A 23,834-nucleotide genomic window follows, 5' to 3' on the forward strand; every position below is an offset into this window, starting at 1 on the left:
TCGAATTGATTACTTTTTAATTGACAACCAATTTATCTCTTTGACCAAAATGTGAATATCAAGGAATAGTTAAATCTTATCATGATCCTGTCATTTTAACTTTTAATTTTTTTGTCATGCCCTTTACAAAAAGGCAATGGCGATTTAATATTACTTTACTTTCAGACAAAAATTTTCTAGATTTCATGGAAAAGTAAATACAATTTTTTTTACTACAAATTCTTTCCCAACCATGTCCAATTTGATTGTATGGGATTCAATGAAAGCTTATTTGACAGGGCAAAATATCTCTTACACAGCTAATATTAAGAAGACCAATAAGGAAAGATTATAATTAATTAAGCAAATGAAACAAATTGATTTACAATTTTCTCAAGATAAAAATCCAGAAATATGGATGTAAAAGGAGAGTAAAACTAAATTTGACCTTATCGCTACCTACCCTATTGAACAGCAACTGTTGAGGAGTAAGTTATTTTTACATTCATGGGGAAAAAAAAATTCAGCTAAGTTGTTGGCCAGACAATTAAAGGGAATGTTTGATTTAAACAAAATAATAAGATTTGAACAGGAGATGGTAGGATCACTACTGATTTTTAAAAAAAAAATACTTTAAGAGAATTTTACTCCAACCTTTACACCTCTAAATTTAATAAAGATTATACTTTAATGTCGAGTTTCTCGGATTCCCTTAATTTACCTTCGCTTTCTCAGAACAGTTATACAGATCTGGAGGCTCCTATTTCTCAGGAGAACATATCAGCCATTTCCTCCTTACAATCTGGTAAATATCCGGGACTAGATGGCTATCCAATTGAATTTGATGTATTTTTCTCCAAATGGCTTGTACCTCAATTAAGTTCGGTGTTTGATTATTCTTTTTAAAGATGGGAAGCTTCCATCGTCTTTCAATGAGGCTTGCATATCTCTTATTTTGAAAAAAGGGAAAGATCCTGTCAAATGTGCTTCATACTGACCTCTCATGTTACTCAACACACTCCCACCACTCTGTATAAAGAAATTCCCCCTCAAGTTACTCTAAACTTTTCCCCTTTCACTCTTAATCCATGACCTCAAGTTTGCATCTTACCTACCCTCAGTGGAAAAAGCCGACATTTACTCTGTCTATCCCCTCATAATTTTAAATACATCTATCAAATTTCCCCTAATTTTCTATGCTCCAGGGAATAAAGTCATAACCTATTGAACCATTCCCTGTAATTCAGTTCCTGAAGACCAGGCAGCATCCTAGTAAATCTTCTCTGCACTCTATCTTACTGATATTTGTCCTGCAGTTAGGTGACCAAAACTGCACACAATACTCCAAATTTGGCATCACAAATGTTTTGTACAACTTTTCCATAACATCCCAACTCCTATACTCAATACTTTGATTGATGAAGGCCAATATGTCAAAAACTCTCTTTACATCCTATCCACCTGTGATGCCACTTTCAGAGAATTACATATCTGTATTCCCAGATCCCTCTGTTCTATCGCATTCAGTGCCTTAAAATTTACCATTTCTGTCCTTTCTTGGTTTGTCCTTACAAAATGCAACACCTCACACTTGTCTGCATTAAATTCCATCTACCATTTTTCCAGCTGGCCCAGATCCCTCTGAAAGCATTGAAAACTTTCTTCGCTGTCCACAACACCTCTAATCTTAGTGTCATCTGCAAACTTGCTGATCCAATTTACCACATTATCATCCAGATCACTGACAAACAACAATAGACCCAGCAGTGATCCATGAGGCACACCACTAGTCACAGATCTCCAGTCAGAGAACCAATCATCCAGCTCTACTCTCTGGCTTCTTCCATTCAGCCATTGTTGGATCCAGTTCACTACTTCACCATGAACTTTCCTGACTAATCTCCCATGTGGGATCTTGTCAAAGCCTTACTAAAGTCCATGTAGACAACATTTACAGCCTTTCCTTCATCAACTTTCCTGATAACCTCCTCAAAAAATTCTATAAGATTGGTTAAACATGACCTACCACGCAAAAAGCCACATTGAATATCCTTAGTTTCTGGCTATGCAAATAATTGTATATCTGATCTCTTAGAGCACCTTCCAATAATTTACCTACTACTGACATCAGGCTCACCAGCCTATAATTTCCAGGGTTATTTTTGGAGATATTTTTTTAAACAACTGAATAATACGAGCTACTTTCCAATCCTCCAGCACCATACCCATGGCTAAGGACATTTTAAATATTTCTTCCAGAGACCTCGCAATTTTTATACTAGCCTCCATCAAGGTTCAAGGGAATATGTTGTCAGGCCCTAGGGATTTATCCACCCTTATTTGCTTTAAGATAGTAAGCACTTCCTCCTCTTTAATCTGTATAGGTTCTATGACCTCACTGCTTGTTTTCCTTACTCCCCACAACTCTGTCCATTTCCTGAGTGAATACTGATAAATCTCCCCTATCTCTTTTGGCTTCATACAAAACCAACCATTCTGACCTTCGGGACCAATTTTTTCCATTGCTATCCTTTTGTTTTTAATATACCTATAGAAACCCTTGGATTTTTTCCTTCAAATTGTCTGCTAAAGCAATCTCATGTCTTCTTTTAGCCTTCCTGATTTCCTTCTTGAGGTTTTTATTGCATTATTATACTTCTCAAGTATCGCATTGCTCCATGTTCCCTATACCTGCTATAGACCTCTTATTTTCTTCCAAATCTGTTTCCCAATATTCCTCGAAAACCAAGGTTCCTTATGCCTGCTAACCTTACTTTAATCCTGACTGGAACATACAAACTCTATACTCTCAAAATTTCACCTTTGAAGGTCCTCTTACACCCATGCCCAAAAACAAGTTACTGTATCTCAATCCACGCATTATATATCCTTTCTCATTTCCTCAAAATTGACTTTTCTCCAATTTAGAATCTCAACCAAAACTAATGGCATTATGATAATTGGATCCAAAATGTTTACCTGCACATACTTCTGTCACCTGTCCTGTCTCATTCCCTAATAGGAAATCCAGTATTACACACACTCTAGTTGATGCCATCTCTATATTGATTTAGAAAACTTTCCTGAACACATTTGACAAACTCAAAGCCATCCAGGCCTTTTACAGCATGGAAGTCCCAGTCAACATGTGGAAAATTAAAATCTCCTAGTATCACAACCTTATGTTTCCAGCAGCTGTCTGCTATCTCTCTACAGATTTACTCCAATTCTTGTTGTCTATTGGGCTGTTCATGAGTGTGGATATAACTTTCCAATTCCTCAGCTCCACCCATAAGGCCTCAGTCGACAAGCCTTCTGGTCTGTCTCGCCTGAGCACAGCTGTGATATTTTCCCTGACGAACAATGCCACTCCTCACCCTTTCATTCCTCTCACCCCCCTCCCCCACCCCCACCATTCTATCGCGTCTAAAGTAGCAGTAGCACAAAACATTGAGCTGCCAGTCCTGCCCCTCCTGCAACCAAGTTTTAGTTTCCATAATGCTTGTGATATTATTTGGTAAAATAAATATCAAATTTAGTGTCTTCCATGCAGCATCAGAAAGCTAATTTTACTACAATAATTCTACACAAGACGGACTAACATTTCATCATATTTAAGAGCTTCACCAAGATTTTTATTTCTGATCATATGAGCTTTCACAATGACAAAACCAAAGATCCATTTATTAAAGAAAATTGCTGCAGTCATTTTAACAAGTATATTTTGACATATATTTTGCCCATGAACAAACTACCGTACATTTAAATTGTTTTAATAATCACAAGGGAATTATCTTCTCTGCCTTCACCGTGATTTAAAGCATACAAAAAAATGTGTAGCTATCCTAATATGACCTATATCAATTGTGTCTGCAGAGGCAGGCAATCCATTTTCTCTATTTGCTTGTCAGCTTACATCTAGCTACTTTCCCTGCCATCGTCAATGCTGCCTTCAACCAATGACAAATACAAAAAAAACCATAGAAATGCTGGAGGAACGCAGCATCCACAGGAGGTAAAGATATATAACCGAGCTTGAGAAAGGCTCAGGCCCAAAATGTTGGTTATATTTGTACATTGTGAAACCTGCTGAGCTCCTCCATTATTTTTGTGCTTTCACTAAAGACTTTAATGCTACACCAAAAAAAAAGCAAGTCAGAATAAATAGTTACTCCTCAAGGCTACACTTGTCAAGGCAGCACAACAGTGACTGCACTTCCTGAGAAGACTGAAGCGAGCAAGGCTTCTAGCCACCATCATGACAACCCTTCGATAAGAGCTCTATTGAGTGTCATGGCCGGTTGCATCACAGTGTAGTAAGGTTCTGCAGAGAAATGAATCAGAGATCAATCCACAAGACCATAAGAATGGCAGAGAGGATCATTAGAGTCTTCCTCACCCTACTGGGATCATTGTCTGAAGAGGGCGTGCAAAATAAATGAGGACCCCTTGCACTTTGCACACAGCATCTTTCAGCTGCTCCTGTCAGGAAAAAAAGTACATGAGTAACAGAGCCAGCACCATCAGGTTGGGGAACTGCTTCTTCCCACAGGCAGTGAGGATGCTGACCGACCAAAGGAACTGCTCACACTAACCATCCGAGACTCTCATATTCATGAAACAGCATTTACCGGTATTTATCTGTATAGATGAATACTTGTCCTTCGTATGTATTGTTTGGTGGTTTGTCCGTTATATCTGCTTGTGTGTCTGCGTGTTTTGTACTGATGACCAGAGAATGCTGTTTTGTCGGGTTGTACTTGTACAATCAGATGACAATAAACTTGACTATATTGCCACAATTTGTGAACGTTACAATCGCTGTAATATTTTTACCTTCTGTGTTCTTTATGTAGTAATTAACATATAAATCAGGAATCTTGATCTTACTTTGCCAAATGTTTTATTGTTATTTCCAACATTGCCTTGTTCTTCTCCGGTAACCGATGCACATATTTATGGATCTCAGATAGTCTTGATTCAGGATTGTCCAACTCTAGAGAGAAATTAAAAAAGACATATTTGTGCATTATCTACAATGGGTTTGGTGTTCACAACAATCAAGAGGAGACCTATTAGGCCACAAGACCATAAGATATAGGAGCAGAATTAGACCATTTAGCCCATCAAGTCCAATCTGCCATTCCATCATGAACTGATCCATTCTTCCACTCAGCCCCAATCCCCTGCCTTCTCCCCATAATCTTTGATACCCTGACTATTAGGATACAAATCAACTTCTTGCCTCAAGCCATCCGTGTTAGTAAATTCCAGAGGTTCACCACTCTCTGGCTCAAGAAATACCTCTACTTTAAAAGGGCGCCCTTCAATCCTGAAGTTGTGTTCTCTTATTCTGGACTCTACCACCATGGAAAACAACTTTTCCACATTTACTCTGTCCTGGCCTTTCAACATTCAAAAAGTTTCTGAGGTATCACCTCATTCTTGTGAACTCCCAGAAGTACAGACCAAGAGCTGACAAACAGTCCTTGTATGTTAATCCCTTCATTCCAGGAATCGTAGTATATTCATTCTTAAATAAAGAACCTAAAACTGTACCCTGTATTTGAAGTGAGGCCTCACCAGTGCCTTAAAAAGCCTCAACATCACATCCCTGCTCTTGATTCCTATTCTTCTGGACATAAATGCCAACACTGCATTCTCCTTTTTCACCACTGACTTAACCTGGAGGTTAACTTTTTTGGAGCATCCTGTACAAGGACTCCCAAGTCCCTTTGCATCTCAGAATTTTGAATTTTCTCCCGATCCAAATAATAGTCCACCCTTTTATTCCTTCTATCAAAGTGCATAACCATACACTTTCCAATATTGTATTTAATTTGCTACTTCTTTCCCCATTCTCTTCAAGAGACAAATGTAATTTCATTAACTATAGGGAACTCTCTCCATTAGCTGCACAAGGAAAATCTCCCAGATTCTCCTCCAGAGGCTGAAATTGTGTGAATTCTGTATCTTAGGACAAAAGATAACTATCTTCACTGCAAGTCAACTCCAAGAGAAATCAACCACTTCACAATGCCTCGTTTTATTTTCACAAAAAGTCTTTGACCTGGTTGTTCCAAAGGGACAGTGGAGCATTCTTCTGAAAGTTAGCTCTGCTAAGTTATTAGTCAGTTGTCAAATTAAAGCCTGAGAAAATAACTCTGCAATATCTACCGTATCACCCACACACACACACACACACACACACACACACACACACACACACACACACACACACACACACACACAGAGAATAGAGGAATCTCAATGGCCCAGAATGATCTTAATGGCCTCATCACCTCAACAGCATTTCCTGCTTGATTTATCTGTACCTGATCATGAAGTAAAAACTTCAAAAGATATGTGAAAATGTCTTCTCTTGCCATACAATTCTAGTGCATCATAAGGAGTACAATAGTTTGATGTACATCCAATGAGACAACAGTTTTGGTTCCATCACATCAAATTTATTTGTGCTAGGCTCAGAAAAGGAACATGGATCAGGTTATTGGGGGAAATTTGGGATGTTGGATGATGAGAAACCTTTGGGAAGAGATGTAATTCATAAAGTGGAGAAAGGTATGAATTCATGCAAGCCCCTGTTCCCCTGGGAATGCAGAATGATGTGTTCGTTTGGTCAAAGTGATCTATATTCCTCTGCAATGTTCTAAAACAGGCATGGCAAAGGACTGGTATCATTATCATACTTTACTCATGGAAAAACAGATTTTTAATTACATGATGCTGTAAAAAAATGATACTGAATTTTCAGACAACTGACAACAAACTACAGGTGACAGCTGCAAGCAGCAGCTTTAAATGATTTGATTATTTTCCCAGTGAAAGCTACGAACAGACCCAGACACAGGAAAATCAAAATTGTTTACTTACTCGCCGCTTTGATAAAGCTATGTTGCAACTGGAATGTCATCAAAGGAGCAGGTAGTACTCTGAAAATTAAACAGTCACAGCATTAATATTAACATTCTTAATTAATTCATGACAAGAGCAGCATGAAAAGTGCTGTTTGGTAAAATTAGTCCACCAGAAGCCTGAACAAATAATAAGAACAAAAATGAAAGTTCAGAACCCACAGTGATACTTTTTTTGAATGCATTTAACTTCCAAAACTATGAAATTTAAAATTAGTTCAAAATAAAAACCCAGGTTGATGACCCTGATGAATCAGAGCATCCACAGCATTTTCTGTACTTGTGTCTAAATCGAAACCCAACCAGATCACAAGTAACCTTTTGGTATAGAAATTTATTCTCATAAATTTTGGTATTTTTGTCACTCCTGTTCAACATGAATGGTCTTCAGAGGCCCTAGAAACTTAATTCACAGCATGATACAGCTCAGAAGGGGGACTAGTCAGCCTGTTGAATCAGTGCTGGCATTATCAAGCCATCATTGTCAAGAAGCTGACCCTTCATCTGCTTCTCAGGACAAATAGACAGGCAAGGTCCAGAAGCAGCAGCGAGACTGGCAGCACTTACTAGATCATTAAAAAAAGAACACCAGTGAGGGTTGAGCAAAGACAAAACTTGGATGTAGTAGAGTGACCCAGCCTCTGGGTTTGCCAGTGGCTTGCAGAAAAACAAATGTTCCAGTAAGAAAGGTAGTGGCCATTTTGACAGAAGCTGCATGGTCAAAGTGCGGGAAGGCCAGTGGGATAGATAAACTTATCTTTTTAATATTATCCTCTTTTCCTTTAGGCTAGACTGGGGTAAAGGAAATAGAATATACAGCAAACGCTATGTTCCTCCTGTAGGATGTGAGATATCAGGATATTCCAAATGTCCCTAAGACTATTTCTTCAGAAAGTGTGCCAGCCACAATTTCTGTCAGATTGTATGGAGCAAGTGGACTGGCTATGAAACATATGGTAGGTCGTGTGTTTAGAAAAGACGGGCAACCATGAAGAAAAGCAGCAATATCATTTTAAATTTATTATCATATACACAAGTACAATGTACCAAAATTCTTACCTGCTGCAGCCAAACATATACACAAGATATATCAACAATAGTAAAAATTAAATTACTACAATCGATCAAAACAGAATAAGAGATAATAAATATGGAAGTGGAAAAAAAAGTGATGTTTCAGCATTGCAGAAAATTATTTTGGTGTTCCAGAGGACCTTATGATTAAGGTAAGGGAAGTACAGAGAAGTTCAAGATTATGACAGCTGTTGGATAAAATCTATTCTTGAATTTAGAGGTGGCAGATTTCAGGTTTCTGTATCTTCTGCCTGAAGGAAGCAGCAAGAAGACATTGAGACCAGAGTAATGGGGGTGTCTTCCGTGGGCAGCAGGACAGTGCTCATGATGGATGACGCTATGTTTCCAACTTTCTGCACTTGAGCATCCAAACCAGGCTATGATGTGACTAGTCAATATACCTTCCATATTTGCACCTGTAGAAGTATGGTGGAGTGTTCAACAGCATACAAAATTTCCTCAAATTTGTCAGAAAGTAGAGGTGTTGGTGTGCCTTTTCAGTACCCTTGCTGGCTCCAGCCAAGGTGCTCCAAGATGTGGAATCCCAGGAACTTAAAAGGTATTAACCCTCTCCACCACCATCTGATCAATGAAGACATGTACATGGTTCCTGTGTCTCTTCTTCCTAAAGTCTACAATAAGCCTCACTGATGTTGAGGCTAGTCGCATTGTGCAGGAGTCTCCCATACTTTCAAGTGGGGGGTGGGGGTTGTGGTGGAGTTTGGTCTCCCAGTGGAAAATGGTAACAATAACCCAGTTTGTGGCAGCATGGAAGGTTTTGGTGGTGGAAGGAATAAATAGGAACATTTAAAAGACTATTTGACAAGCACATGGATGCAAGAAAAATACACGGTTGTGGGTGTGAGGAAGGTTAAATAGGTTTATATAACCAGATGGCACAACATTGTAGATTGCTCCAATGTTCTAGGTTCTCACCACTAGGGAGAAATAACACAGAGTCTGAAGGAAATTTACCCTCTTGTACCAGTTTGGCTTATCTGTGGCCACAAGTGAGACATCAGGATAGTATGAAATATGAAAGACTGCAGACACTGACTGTAGTAAAAACAGAAGTGCCCATAGGAAGTAAAGATATATAACCGATGGTTCAGGCCTGAGCTGTTGTTCAAAGAAGGAGTAAAAAAAGCAGGCAGGTGTTTGAATTAAAAGGCTGGGGAGAATAGAAGAATGGGCAAGGAAAGGAGTTCAGACCAACAGATAAAAGCTGTTCAATGGATATGGATGGGATACAGGAAAGAAGAAAAGTGGAGGAGGGAGTTGTTTTTCAATCTGTCCAAACAAAGCTGGGAAAAGGACACAGAAAAAAGGTAAGACAGAGATACTGAGCTAGATAAAAAGGACACAATATGGAAAGATTGGGGGGGGGGAAAGGGAAAATAGAAACTGGGATGACTTCTCTTGTTTTCATTCGCCACAACCTCCCCCAGTCAATTCTCACCTTTCCCCTCTCATGTCCCATCCATATCCAATTAATGCCTTTGTCTGTATTCCTCCCCCAGCCCATGATTCCCTTCTCCTCAGCCTTTTAACTCAGGCATCTGTGTTTTATTTAAAACTCGTACCTTGAAGAAGGGCTCAAAACTGAAATGTCAGTTATCGATCTTAACCTCAGAATCAGATTTTATTATCATGAACAAGTCATGAAATTCGTTGTTGATGCTGCGAGCATTTGTGTTTTTACACCAAAATGGTATGTTATTTCCTTGGTGTCTCTGAAGGCAGAGGCTCAACAGCCAGTGGTGATGGTACATATTACTGACATCATTTAAGAAACACCTAGACAAGCACTTGAATCACCCATGTACAGGCGACCATGGGAAAACTGCTGGAAGATTTAATAAAGATGGATGCCCGTAAGTCAGTACGGACATGGTGGGCACCCACGTTTCCACGATGTATGACACAAGGATAAATCCTACCTTGCCAGCACTGGCTTCTAATGTGTAAAATAAAAAGTATCCACATTTCTCTAAGTATCAGGAAATAATTTTATGGCATTACAATTATATCAATGAAGTCATGGCTTCAACTCAAAACAGAATATTTAACGAAAGACCACACTCTCCAAACAAAATTAAAATGTCATAAATCTGCTTACTCTTCTGGCAGAGGATTTTTTAAGATTTACTCTATTACTAAAACCAAACTACATTTTAACAAAATTATACTGTATTAAAATGTTATGCAATTTTGTAATTTACCTCCAGCCTGACCTTCACTGTTGGTGATTTCACACAAATTATGAAATTGATTCAAATAGATGGCAAGCAGAGTGTGTTAACCTAACCAGCAGCTGATTTACTGATGAGTTCCAACAGTAACATTTGAGTTGTGACAGGAGCCAGAGCAAAAAAATGCTGGACGTAACAGCTCACCATGTAGTGGAAGATGGTGATATCTTGATCATGTCATATCTAGGATATAGACTGTTGTATCATTTGATCTATCCTGCTGTTTGTTACTCTGTGGTACTGGAGCAATCCTGAGATTACTGTACAACCTTTGAGGAACTGCTTTTTAATTTCTTCCGTCGCTCCCTAAACTCAGTTTGTACGACCTTACCACCATCTCTCCCTTTGTTGGGACTGTTATGAGCCCAGAGGAACCCAAAACTCAGCAGCAATATAAATTCACCAAGACAAATGGTTACTTAAACAAAAGTTGTTTTTAATTTTCTTTAAACATAAAAACAGGATCAAACTTTAACTTATTACTATTAACTTAACCCCCTTCTAATTCTAAGCGCCGTGTACGTAACATGTATATGTTCAGGAAAGTTTTTTGATTCACAGTCCAGTCTTACTTCTCACTCCTCCAAGTTCACCGGTATCAGGCAATTCTTATATTGTGCACAGAATTTAACATCTATGAATTTCACCAGGTTCTGGTGCTTAAAGTTAATTGGTTACTGCTCAGCAAGGTTCTAGTTGGCTTCAGAGAGATTTGTTGCCTGTTGGACACACAAACTGATTTCTCACAATCTGTACTTCAGTGCCTTGTCGAAGAAACTTGCCCCATCATGGGTTTTGCAAATGATAACTTCTTCTTCCAGGTCACCACAGAGTTCTGTTTCCCTCATTTTAGGAGAAACACTCTAGCCAGCCATTTCCTCTTGTAAGGACTATAAGGGTTTTTCAACAGGCTGAACTCAGAACTCACAATCAGTTTTCAAAATGGGATTTCTACAGCTTGCCATCCTGTCATGATCCAGTCCAGGCTACTGCTGAACTCTCTCCCAAAGAGAAATCCTATTTGTTTTTTTTCCCTCTCTGCTTGTAAAAACCAGAACTTCTTGCAGGGCTAACCCAATCCTTGAAAGATCTTTATCAGCACTTCGAGCCTGGACTATTTATTTGCACCTGCTTTTTAGAATTCCTTCCAAAACAGTCCCATTGTCTTTTGTAGACACTTGTGCCTGAATAACTGGCTTCACCTAAACGCTTGCATTTTAAATGAGATGTGAAGTGTTACTCTGTTTTGGTGACCTGCACTAAACCCTCAACAATCTCTTTTAAAAACATATTTAAATATAATATAAAATATAATATACCCCATAACAGGACTCAAGTGGATCACTTTTGACCAAAAACATTAACTCGGCACAAACTTGCTGTCTGACCAGCTGAATATTTCCAGCATTTTCTCTTTTTATTTAAGATTATAGTGAGGGGTACAAAGCAAGGCCATTAAAAATGGAGATAAATGATCAGTTATTCTGTAACTAAAAGATATAACATTCTCTCAAGATGGAATTGAATACCCTTTAGTGCCGAGAATAATGTACTCATTTCAACTGCAATGCCAAAGGCTTTATTATTCTTAATTTGAGGGAGGCCTTTTGCATTTTATTTAAAATGCTGGATTGGTGCAGAGAATTTGTAATTGATTGGTGGCTGCAAAAGATTTTATTGCTGAAGATCCACTGAGGAGCTAATGAAAATATTCTACAAATGGTTCTTGGTGATCATGTCACAACCAGTGGCAATACTGGGGAAAACAGTACAACGTGCAATGCAAATTACTCCTCAAAAACTTCTTACCCATGGTTTTCTTTTCAGAAATAGTACTCAACATACAACCAGGCCAATTGAGAGTTCTTTATTTCTACACTAATTCATTCTTTACCAATTTAATCTGTTTATTCAAGATCGCTTTGCAATAGGATTCTTATTTGTAAAATTATCTTCTCCTGGAAAATAAAGCAGCACCAGAAAACTGCATCAATATTAAATAAAATAAAAAATGGCATGCAGGAAATCTGAAACAAAAACAGAAAATGTGAGAAATATTCAACAAGCCAGAGAGTGGGCGTGGAAAAGAAAACAAAGTCTATCTCTGACACTTGAAAATCATACAATTAATAATTAGCAAACCAACATTTCTGATGTACAAATCTGCAGTTTACTTAAGAGGAAAAAAACTAAAACTGAAGCACAAGTTTCTTACACCTTACAAATATATTGGATATTTGTTTTTACACTATCAAAACTTTTAACATTGTTGGGATGCATCTTAAATCTTGTGAAAAAATTGCAATTTCATTAAATATATTAAAATAATTCAAAATCTTAACAGCATGTTCCATTCAATGGATCAGTAGAATGATCAAGGAAGCAAGTTGTTTTCCCGCACATCAGAAAAACAGATATTGTACATTTTGTCTTGATTTTCACTTTATTTTCTACTTTTTGTAGCAATATGTACAGAAATTGGTGTCCATAAAACATACATTCAATAAGCTAACATTTCTCTTTAACTTGTAATCTCATTATAATTTCTCACAAAACAAAACCCATCCAGGAACCAACCTTATCCTGGAGCAAGTTTGAAAGTTTGGTTTTCTGTTTCATATTTTACTGGTCCTTTACAGAATTTAGTCCAGTGTGATGAAATGATTGGTGAGATATGCATGCCAGATATTAAACCAGGCAGGTACAGAAATGTACAATTATTACAAAATTCAAATGATTAGATAGTGCAAAAAATGTTACATTGAGCAATTGCACAAATACTTTTTGTTTAATTCCCCAGAATTCCTGGCTATACTTTTAATATGCATTGCATAGAAGAAAAATAAGCCCATATTCTAACAAGAAACATCTTTAAAAATGTGAAACTGGAGGCCAGTAGTTCTCAACCTTTTTATTTCCACTCACATACCACCTTAAGTAATCCCTTACTAACCATAGAGCACTTATGGAAAAGATTGAGAACCATTGCTCTAGAAAAAATGTAAAGTGCTATAAATTGATTCACTGGACTGTTATATATCTTTTACTCAGAGATTTCCACAGCATGGAAACAAGCCCTTATACTCTACCTGTCCACACCAAGCCCTTATACCCTACCTATCCATACCAAGCCCTTATACTCTACCTGTCCACACCAAGCCCTTATACTCTACCTGTCCACACCAAGCCCTTATACCCTAGCTATCCTTACCAACCACCATCCTGGCTTTTCCTTACAGCCTTTTTTTTTAAATAAAACCACATTAACTACCCTCCAGTCTTTGAACAACTAAACTGTGCTTAACAATTATGCAGATATCTCTGTCAAGGCTCCTGCAATTTTTTCTTAGCTTCCCATAAGGTCCTAGGATACACTTGATCAAGCCTGGAGAATTTATTATTTGTGATGTGGAATCTCATTTATTTCCCTGAGTTCCCTAGACTCCAAATATTTCTCCGCGGTGAATACAGATGAGAAATACTCATTTAGGAACTCACTCATCTTCTGTAGCTCATAAAAATGGTCTTATGGGGGCCTATTCTTTCCTTACGTAATTTTTTCTCTTTAAAATCCATCTAGAATTCAGATCAGGACATACTATTGGCAACCTACCTTCTGCTACATTTGTTATTTGCATAAAAGTTTCCTTTTGAATCTTCATTGCAAAATACTTTGTAATCTTATTAAAGAAAATCAAACATTGAAAATTTACTTCTAGAATCCATGTTTGAAAGTCTAACTGCATATTTATGTATCAGTAAATGAAATATTAGAACATTTTCTCCTCTTAACATCTTACCTGAGGTAATGTTTAAGTGTGCTGGTAATAGTTTTTATCTCCCACTCAGTTGGGTTTTCAAGGTCTACATCAGCTGTTCCTTTACAAGAAACAACATTGTTAGAAAAGCAAAAGACAATTACTTCCAAAGAGCCTGTCATTTGTAATAGATCTGAACTATTCACATTTGCTATCTCCGTTGGAATGGTTAGCTGTGAACTTGGGCTAGATTTTGTCTCCAAATGCACCAATGATGGAGATTGCAGATGAACAGCATTTACATATATTGTAGGCACAAGGTCAAAGCTTTTATGCAAGACACCTTAGGCCCTCACATGCATTGGAATATTGCTGAGGAACCCCAGTAAATTGCCAAATCAATCCAATGCATCTTTTGAAGTGCAAAAGAATTTTTAAGACTCAGCTGGTCAGTTAGCAACTTTGGTAGAAATGATCAGTCAACATTATGGATTAGAATCTTTTAATTTTCACCTGCATTAATAGCTTCACTTAAAAAACTGAACAACATTAGTGACTCTTTTTGCAAATTATTGCAAAAAAATAATTAATGCAAGTGCTCCAGATAGCTAAAATTTGTGTATTAGACACATGTTGAATTAATTTAATAACAGCTAAACTTACTATCAAATGCAGGAGTCCCCAAAGTTTTTGGACCATCCACTCCCTTCATGGAATCCTTGATACCTTATCAACCCCCAGGCATTGAATCCTTGGGGTGGTGGCAGAGCTAGAATGGAGAGTGGGGAGAAGGTGGAAGTGAGGAGAAGTGGGGTGGGGGGGGGGGGGGGAGGTGATGGGTGGCAGCACTGGTCTGGGGGGAGGGGAGGGTGTAGTAGCAGGGCATTGGACACATATCTCCTCCTCCTCTGCTCCATCAGTCCTTAGCCCTCTACTATTAAGAGACTGAAGCCAAAGACAACTTGGCGGCCAACAAGCCCAGCTCTCGTGAGAGGTTGGGCACCAAGGCCCATTCACGTGAGAAGTTGGCAAACAAGGCCCGCTCTTGTGAGAGATTGGCCACCCCTACTGTAGGCGCTATCTTCCCATACACACACCCCTGCTTTCGACCACAAAAGTTCAATCGACCCTCTCCCCATTGTTTATTGACCCCTTTATTGACCACTTGGATTGCCCCACCCACCTCCAGTGGTCGATATCAACCACTTTGGAGACCCCTAATCTAATGGAAAGAACACAACTTACCCATAAGCAATCCTAACAGTTTTTGGACTCGAGAATTAACACCAACTATTCTGTATAGGCCCTGTTCATTGATACCTGTTTTAAGAGAGTGGGGAAAAAAACTTGCATCAATATCAAGCAAAATTATGATGACTGCTTATCAAACTTAATTACTAAAATAATGATACCATTAAATTATCATGATAAAAATATAATAAATAACATTAAAATCTATATTTCAGACATTACAATTTAAAATAACATTTAAAATAATATTCATTCTTTTTTGTGTGTGAAAAGGTAGCTTGGTATACACATGTTTATATACTTATGCATTATAAGTGTTCTAGGAAAAATAGCTGTGTGCTGATAAGTTCTTGTGAACTTAGCAAGGTGAAAATAGTAACCCAATGTCTGCATATGTAGTTCATGAACAGAATTGTATTACAAAATATTCCATACATTTACTGCAAATGTGCTCAGTGCTTTGTATAAAGAAACAAAATTCTCAGGAACCAAAAGTAAAATTCTATTAATTTAATAATATTATTTAAAGTGTGTATTTTTTAAAAAAAGATGTATATTGAAACAATACACAAAATATTGGAGGTACTCAGCAGGTCAGGCAGCATCTGTGAAATGCAAAAGTTAATGTTTTGGACTGAAATCAGTTTCCATTCTTGAGAACCAGTTTTGGCCCACAACACTCCTATCTATGGCCTTCCATGGATGCTGCCTGATCTGTTGAGTTCCTCCAGCATTTTGTGTTTCACTTCAGTTTTCCACCATCAACAGTCTCTCGTTTAGACCACAAGACCTATAATAGTGAAAAAGTTCATGTGGGTAGCATAAAATTAACTTATTCCAAAACACTGGAAATAGTTGTTTTTGCATTTTAATTTGATTTGTTGATTTATGGCATTCACTAAGAATTAGTTACAGAAGAGGTTTTATTTTAGCCATTCAAAATAGATATTATCTGGTGACATAAGATGATGACACTACATTTTTATGGATAGGAGCTGTATGCACTATTTTTATGTAAAATAAACATACAAATGTTACCTCTTTCTTCAACTGCATGAACACATTTCTTCACTAAATCAAATCCAACTTTGTCCAGTTGAGCAGCTGAAGATCAGAAACAAATCCATCAATTTTTAATTAAGTGAGTTTGAAACCCCAATTTTGAAATGTACATAATAGATTATTCCTACTTCTTAGACAGCCCCTTTGGATCAGTGCAACTTTCATTCTAGTTCTGTAGGCTCTGGGGAAAGTGAGGTGGTCAATATGGGTTTGCTGGTTTTACTGCAGCAAGTTGGCAGCTGAGTGAATGGTTTTGGACTCTGTACGTCCCTTCCATCATCTGGATTTCTTTTGCTATTTCAAATGTTCCTTCACTTTCTGCTGCATGTGCTAAAGATGGTCGTCATTGGGATGTCATCTGGGTGAACCAAGACCTCGTGATAGCCCCTGATGAGGTCCACATTTGAAAATATCCATGCCCCCCCCCCCCCCCGCCGTAAGTTCACAGTAAAGTCTTGAATATGAGGCACAAGATACCTGTCCGGAAAGGTGGCCTCGTTGAGGCAGTGGTAATCACCCGCTGACTTGGGTACCATGTGGAGGGGTGAGGCCCAGGGACTATCAGAGCGCCGCATAATGCCCAGTTCCTTCTTTTTTTTTAAAAATTAATCCTTGGCCGTTAATTTTTTCGGGGGAGGCGACACACCCTAACGTGGAGGAGAGGACCCTCAGTCATGATCTGGTGCCTCACTCCATGTTTGGGTTCTGGCGAATGGAAGTGAGGCGTGGTGATGATGGGGAAATCAGTCAGGATCTTGACGAACTCGTTAGTGGCAGTACTCACCGAATGCAGGTGGCAGTTGGTGAGCTTGGTGCCGTCAAGGGAGAGTGATTGGAATGTCCAGGCGTGTACGAGTTGACACCCATTGATGTCCACCAGGAGGGAGTGGGCTCTCAGGAAGCCAGCACCTAAAAGTGGTTGCTGCACAGCTAGAATGAACTTTCAGGTGAACTGGCGGTCTCTAAAGCAGAGGAGCATGGAACGGGTACTGAAAGTTCAGATATTAAAGCCATTTGCTCCTCTTGAGTTCTCAGCCCATTTTGCCGCAGTGAGCCTCGAGGCTGGTGGGGGGATGACCAGTGTCCACTAGAAGAGTCAGCCCAACAGCGAGTCTTGGATACTAGGAGGCTATGCAGCTGGTCGATGCAGCCATTAACGATGGCTGGCCTAGAAGTTTCCCTGGAACGTGCAGGGGTAGCAGCATTGCCAGGCATTGGAACCCCACCGTTGATGATAATAACAGTACAGCTCACTAGTGGGTGTCTCGTTCGGTTGATCGGTCGGTTAGACGGTTGGTCAGAGTTCATTGTGGCCAAGCACATTGTCGTGGTATTGTCACCTGGTCAATCGAAGCACAGGCGTCCCTCTTCGCTGCCCATAGCATGTTTGCTCAGGTGGCCATCTTTCTGGGGTCCTCGAAATCCTCCTCCACAATGAGCAGCTGATGTCCCCGGACAGCCTCTCCAGGGATATTTGCTGGAACAGCGATCAGGAGGTGTGGCCATCACAGAGCGAGCATGTTACTCATGAGGGCGGATGGGGCCCTGCCCCCAAACTGTTGATATGCAGCAGACGTGCAGCGCTCTCATGCTTTGAGAGCCCGAAAGTGTGGGTTAGTAGCTCTTTGATGGCCACGTACCTTCCTTGTTCCGGGGTCTGCTGGAGGACATAAATAATCTTGACTGCCACGTCATGTAGTAGTAGCTCATGTTGTCCTCAGAGATCCTTCTAATGGCGAACTGCGCCTCGGCTTGCTGGAACCACACCTGTGGTTAGCCAGTCCAGAAACAGGATAGATTCAATGCTACGGAGTTAATCTCGAGTTGTTGCTCCATTGTCAAGTCCAAAATGCCGTTTGGATCAGTTGGGGTCACTGCTGTAGCAGATTCGCTACTGCTACAGCCAGGTTATAGTTCAAGGTTTATAGTACCTGGGCTGCAGCTCGAAACTTGCAGAGAAAAGAAGACATGCACGCCAATAGAGTGCATGTGACACTGAGTTTATTCAGGGGCAGCTCTGCCTTTTATAGTGAGCTTGGCCGCAACACCACTGGGGCGTAGCTTGAGCAGGCTGGCCATTGATTGGTCGGTTCCAGCATCCAGGCCCCAATTGGGCCACCTGCGATCTGCCAGTGGTGGTTGGCCAGTTTCACCGTTCCACCAGTGGCCTATGAAAACAGGCATCTCAGTCCATGTGAGGTCTTGCTGGTCGCTGGCCATTTCTGGTGTTGGCCCAAAGCGCAGGCCACGCACCTCTACAATCTATATCTATATTTATCAAAATATGTCTCTCTCTTTCAATATCCATAATATATATACACATACATGCACATCATTAAACTACACATCAACACAAATCCATTACAAGACTAATATATTCCTAAAATAAGTACCAAACCCTACCTACCCCATAACCCTCCATTTTTCCTCCATCCATGTGCCCAAGAGTCTCTTAAATGCTCCTAATGTTTCATCCTCCACCAGCATCCCTGGCAAGGCATTCAAGGTATCCACAACTATCTGCATAAAAAACTTACCCTAAGTCTCCCCTAAACTTCCCTCCCCTCACTTTGTACATATGTCCTCTGGGTTTGCTATTCCTGTCTTGGGAAACAGGCACTGGTTCCCCACCTTATCTATGCCTCTCAATCTTATTGACCTCTATTAAGTAAGTCTCTCATCCTTCTACGTTCCAAAAAGAAAAGTCCCAGTTCTGCTAACCTTGTCTCATAAGACTTGGATTCCAAACCAGTTAACATCCTGGTAAATCTTCTCTGAACCCTCTCCATAGCTTTCACATTCTTCCTCCAATGAGGTGACCAAAGCTGAACACAATCTCACCAGAGATTAGTAGAGTTGCAACATGACCTCTCTACTCCTGAACTCAATCCTCCTATCAATGAAGCCCAGCATCCCATAGGCCTTCTTAACTATCCTATCAACCTGTGCAGCGATGTTGAGGGATGTATGGATTTGAACCCCAAGGTCATCCACAGTCAAGTAAAAACAACCATTAACCCCATACTCAGCCTTCTGGTTTGTCCTTCCAAGATGCATCACCTCATACTTATCCGGATTGAACTCTATCTGCCACTTTTCTCCATCTCTACATCCTGTCTATATCCTCTTGTAACCTTTTACAACTTTTAGCTCCATCCACAACTCCTTCAACCTTCATGTCATCTGCAAACCTACTTACCCATCCTTCCGTCTCTTCATCCAGGTCATTTTTAAAAATTACAAAGAGCAAGGGCCCCAGAACAGATCCTTGCAACACACCACTAGTCACTGACCTCCAGGCAGAATATTTTCTTTCCACCTGCCTGCTTTTGACTCACAGCTTGAAGAAAGGCTCAGACCTGAGATGATATATAGATGCTGCATGACCTGCTAAGTTCCTTCAGCATTTTTTGCTTTTGCTACAATCACAGTGCTCATGGACTTCAGTGTTTACTGAACCTCTGAAGACAACTCTAAGTTGTTTGGACATGTCACTGAATATTCTCATGTCATAAGACTGTTTGGTCCTACCTTGAGTGGCCTTGAGACTCCCAATAAATACAAAGCTGCATTTGCATGTACTGAACTTCAATGCCACCACTCATTCTTTTTTCAAGGACTTAATTATGAGGACCATACTCCAAGAAGCCCGTTCCATCATTCAACATTAAAACCACAAGATATTTTATATTTACTCCATTCTCCTGCTCTTTATATGTTTTATATCATGTTCAATAGAGAAAAGAATGTGTTCAGCAATAGTATTTTAAATTTTATTAAGGACATTATATGGGCTCACAAAAATGAATGAGCAGAATAGATAAAGGTATCAAAATTCAGTGGCAGATATTAACAGGGATTTTGCAGAATACATGGAATAGAGAGCATTTCATTAAGAAAGAAAAATTCCAAGGTAAGGACCTGTCATTTCTATTTAACTGAAAAATGTTAAAAATTATATCAAACTTAAAAAAGCAAGTAATTGTGTGCAGAAGGCAGCACAGAAGATTAAACAGATTACAAAACAATATCTAAAAGATTAAGGGAAAATTAGAGCTCGAGAATAAATTCTGTCACAAATGTAAAAACAGATAATAAATGTTTTTGGATAATTTTGAAAAAGTATTAACAAAGTGAACATTGATCTTTTTGGAAAACTATAGAGATGACACATTAATTAAATTGACATTTTGCAACCGTTTTCACTGCTGAAGTAACATCTCAGAAGTGGTTGCAAATTGGGAATCGAAGGAAGAGAGGAACTTGTGAAAGTCAATCAACAGGGAAGTGGTAATAAACAAATTGGAACCACAGCTTTACAAGATCTTAAAAGCTATAAACTTGAAAGACGTAGCAAGTAAGATGAGTCTTCTAGTGGTTTAAATGTTTTGAATTATGGGAAAAAGGTATGATCAGACTGGAAAATAGCACACGTAACTTTTAAAACAGCAGGAAATTACACACCAGTAAGGTGAAATTTGTCACTGTGGAAATGTTAGAAGCCATTACAAAACATTATTACAGGGGAACTTCAAAGACTGTTGTTCAAAATAATCAGATATAGTCAATGCTGTTTTAAGAAAGGAAAATCATATTTGCTTATTTATTTCAATTCTTTTCAAGTAAAATGTAGTTATGGAGAAGCAGTGGATTTATATTATGATGATATCACAGAAGGTATTTGATAAGGCATGACATCACAAAATAGAAGTTCATGGTTTATAAGGTAAAATGTTAACACAGAGAGAAGATTGGCTGCCTAATAGGAAATGTGATATGCGTAAATGGACCTGGATAATACAGTAGTTGATAAGATGCAACAAGTGGTATACGACAGGGATCAGTGCTAAGGTCTCAACTTTATTTATATGAATACTTCAGATAAAGGTACAAAAGTGTGGCTCCTAAATTTGTAGTAAACTAAGGTTTGAAAGATGCATAGGGAGATCACAAAGGGGTATAGATAGCTGACATGAACACCCAAGATCTGGCAATAGGGAATGATATGGCAATGTGAATCTGTCCATTTTGGCAGAAAAATAGAAAAGTCTATTATCAAAATGGCAAGAGTTTGCAGAGCTACAAGAAGCAGGGTCTTGGTGCATGATTTGCAAAAAGCATATATAACTAATTATGAGAGGCAGGTATAATAACTAGTTATGAGAGCCTGCAAAATGTTATTTTTATCGTTAAGGGAATGGAATTCAAAATAATAAAGTTATGGTTGAATTATATAGGGCATTAATGAGATCACATATGGAATGCTCCTCATTGGTCTCCTTGTTTCAAGAAAATGGAAATTGCACTGGTTGCAGTTAGATAAGGTTTACAAGACCAACGTTTGCCTCAATGGGAAAGGTTGGTCTTCTAGCTAGACTTTAGAAGACTAAGAGGCAACTTAATAGAAACATGCAAGGTCCAAGCTGACTTCCTCTCTGACAGAATCCAGAAATAGGAGTCACCCTTTAAAAATAAAAGATTGTCTATTTAATACAAAATGAACCATTCTTTTTTCCACTTGAAGGCTCATGAGTCTTTGGAACTCTCTTTCACAAGAGTCAAAGAAATAGATATTTTAAATATTTTTAAGATGCTTGAAAAGCAACAAGTGAAAGAAATGCAAGTTTGAAGTTAAATCAAATTGGCCATGATCTTAGTAAATTATATAGTAAGCTTGACAGGCTGAGTGGCCTATTCCTGCTTCTAAAATGCATTCTTATGTGTATTATACAAAATTACAATAAGGAACGCACATGGATTCCAAGGTTTTAAGTGTGAACCCAGTGTTTTTAAGTGAGGATATTCAGCATATACCATAGACTGAGAAAAAAAAATGGGGAAATTGAGAAATTTCAATAAGCCAAAAAATGCCAAATGATCAATATTCCATATACTTTTCAAGACAAGTTTACACTGCATCGATATAAATATTGATTGGAACATAACCTTGGAAGATTGTTAGAACTGATTCTGAAATAATCAAGCATAAATACCTACCACCTTCACTTATTGGATTGTCTTTATTCAAATTGTACACCTGTAAAAAATAATAATTATCTTATTGGATAAAGTGACAAAATCTATGTTTGAGGAGAAGAAAACTTATGGTTGCGCAGAAGATTTGAAGTTCATAACATTCAAGCATAATACTTCACGTACATCATAATACAGGAGATATCTTGATTGGACGATGATCCAGTCACCTGTAAGTATACTTTTTTTTTAAATCATTGGTTGGAATGGTAATTGGCATTTTATGAAGCAAAATCATACTGATTTTACTTGAATATTTTTCCAGTTAGTTTTCAATCACAATTATGAACAAACAATATTTAAATCTGATTTACTTAATTGAACTGGTTCCCTCAACTTTTTTGCTGAAAATTAAACTCTCTTCCTTTTATACACATGCTATTATCTTCTTGTGCTCCCTCATCCTTGACTATGGCAGGATATGATGTGAATATAAGAACCCAAGTCAACATGATTAGAATGAAAAACAAACAAAAAAAGTTTTAAAAAAGTAAATTTCACAGGAAGGAAATACTTGATGTGAAGCAGTTTTGCAATAATTATTCAATCTACATTGACTGGAAAAACTTGAGTTGATTTGTGCAATGAAGCATACTATACATACAATCATTCTTGATCATTAAATTGTTTTTCTGGTGCATTCAGACTCAGCAGTTCAACAAAAAAAGAACTTGGCAGATATGCTAATCTATAATGAAAAACAAACTGACATGATATTATCTTTCTGACCTGTATTTAATTCCTTCCATTTTACAGAGTTAGCTAATATGCAGATTTGAATATTTTTATAATTAACTGCTGCCTTTATCTATTTATAAAGTCATAGTTGCTTTGACAAAAAAATTATTAAATATTTCTGCATGGTGCATAGAATTAATGCATTGAAATAAAAACTACCTGACACAAATAATCCTGAAAATTACCTTTCACAAAATGGCAAAACAATCATGATTTACTATTTCCTACTTTTATGTTCAAAAATCAGACTTTCCCCTCAAAATACAAAAGTAAACTAACTATAGCAGGCATTGGGTCAAGGGGGCTCACAATCTGATAGCCAGAGCTCACAAAAATCTCAATTTTTTCAGCAGGGAAATAATTTAATCCCGTTGAATAATTAACACCAGCGAGAGCATAGAAACTGAAGAGTAGTTTGTAGAATGAGAAATTTCTCTTGCAGTTTTTATTATTAACCTGAGATATTCAAGAAAACCATCCAATTCAGTATTATCTGAAATCTCTACACTGACACGTGAGAAACATCTGCCACTTTCTGTCATTAGTACACCCATTTAGTTTTATTGGCAGTGTGCTGGTAGAGAACATTATGTACCAATTTAAATGTCACAAAAGACAGCATGAGTCATTGAGGACTTGATCATCTTGTCATTTACTTCAGAAAATGGATATTGTTGAATGAAAAGCAAAGAAAATGCATTTCTTTTTTTAAAAAAAAATTAGATTAAATGCTCTAGTAAGATGCTAAATTA

The 23,834-nt window shown here is 38.2% G+C and overlaps 1 protein-coding gene across 9 annotated transcripts in view; it reads right to left on the reverse strand.

The window, feature by feature from the left end:
• The window catches only part of LOC138743312 (rho GTPase-activating protein 26-like), a 155,639-nt gene that overhangs the window by 57,636 nt on the left and 74,169 nt on the right, over positions 1-23,834 (reverse strand). For all 9 annotated transcript variants that reach the window (XR_011344809.1, XM_069898451.1, XM_069898448.1 and 6 more), the window contains 6 exons: positions 22,309-22,348; positions 16,288-16,353; positions 15,244-15,318; positions 14,041-14,119; positions 6,874-6,932; positions 4,870-4,975 (listed from right to left, as the gene is read on the reverse strand). Coding sequence is in view for 8 of the 9 variants with exons in the window: in XM_069898451.1 (XP_069754552.1) it covers positions 4,870-4,975; positions 6,874-6,932; positions 14,041-14,119; positions 15,244-15,318; positions 16,288-16,353; positions 22,309-22,348 (425 nt within the window). In the remaining variant the exon portion in view is untranslated. The remainder of the gene's footprint in view (positions 1-4,869; positions 4,976-6,873; positions 6,933-14,040; positions 14,120-15,243; positions 15,319-16,287; positions 16,354-22,308; positions 22,349-23,834) is intronic.

Source organism: Narcine bancroftii, chromosome 9, assembly GCF_036971445.1.
Source record: "Narcine bancroftii isolate sNarBan1 chromosome 9, sNarBan1.hap1, whole genome shotgun sequence".
Classification (NCBI taxonomy): domain Eukaryota; kingdom Metazoa; phylum Chordata; class Chondrichthyes; order Torpediniformes; family Narcinidae; genus Narcine; species Narcine bancroftii.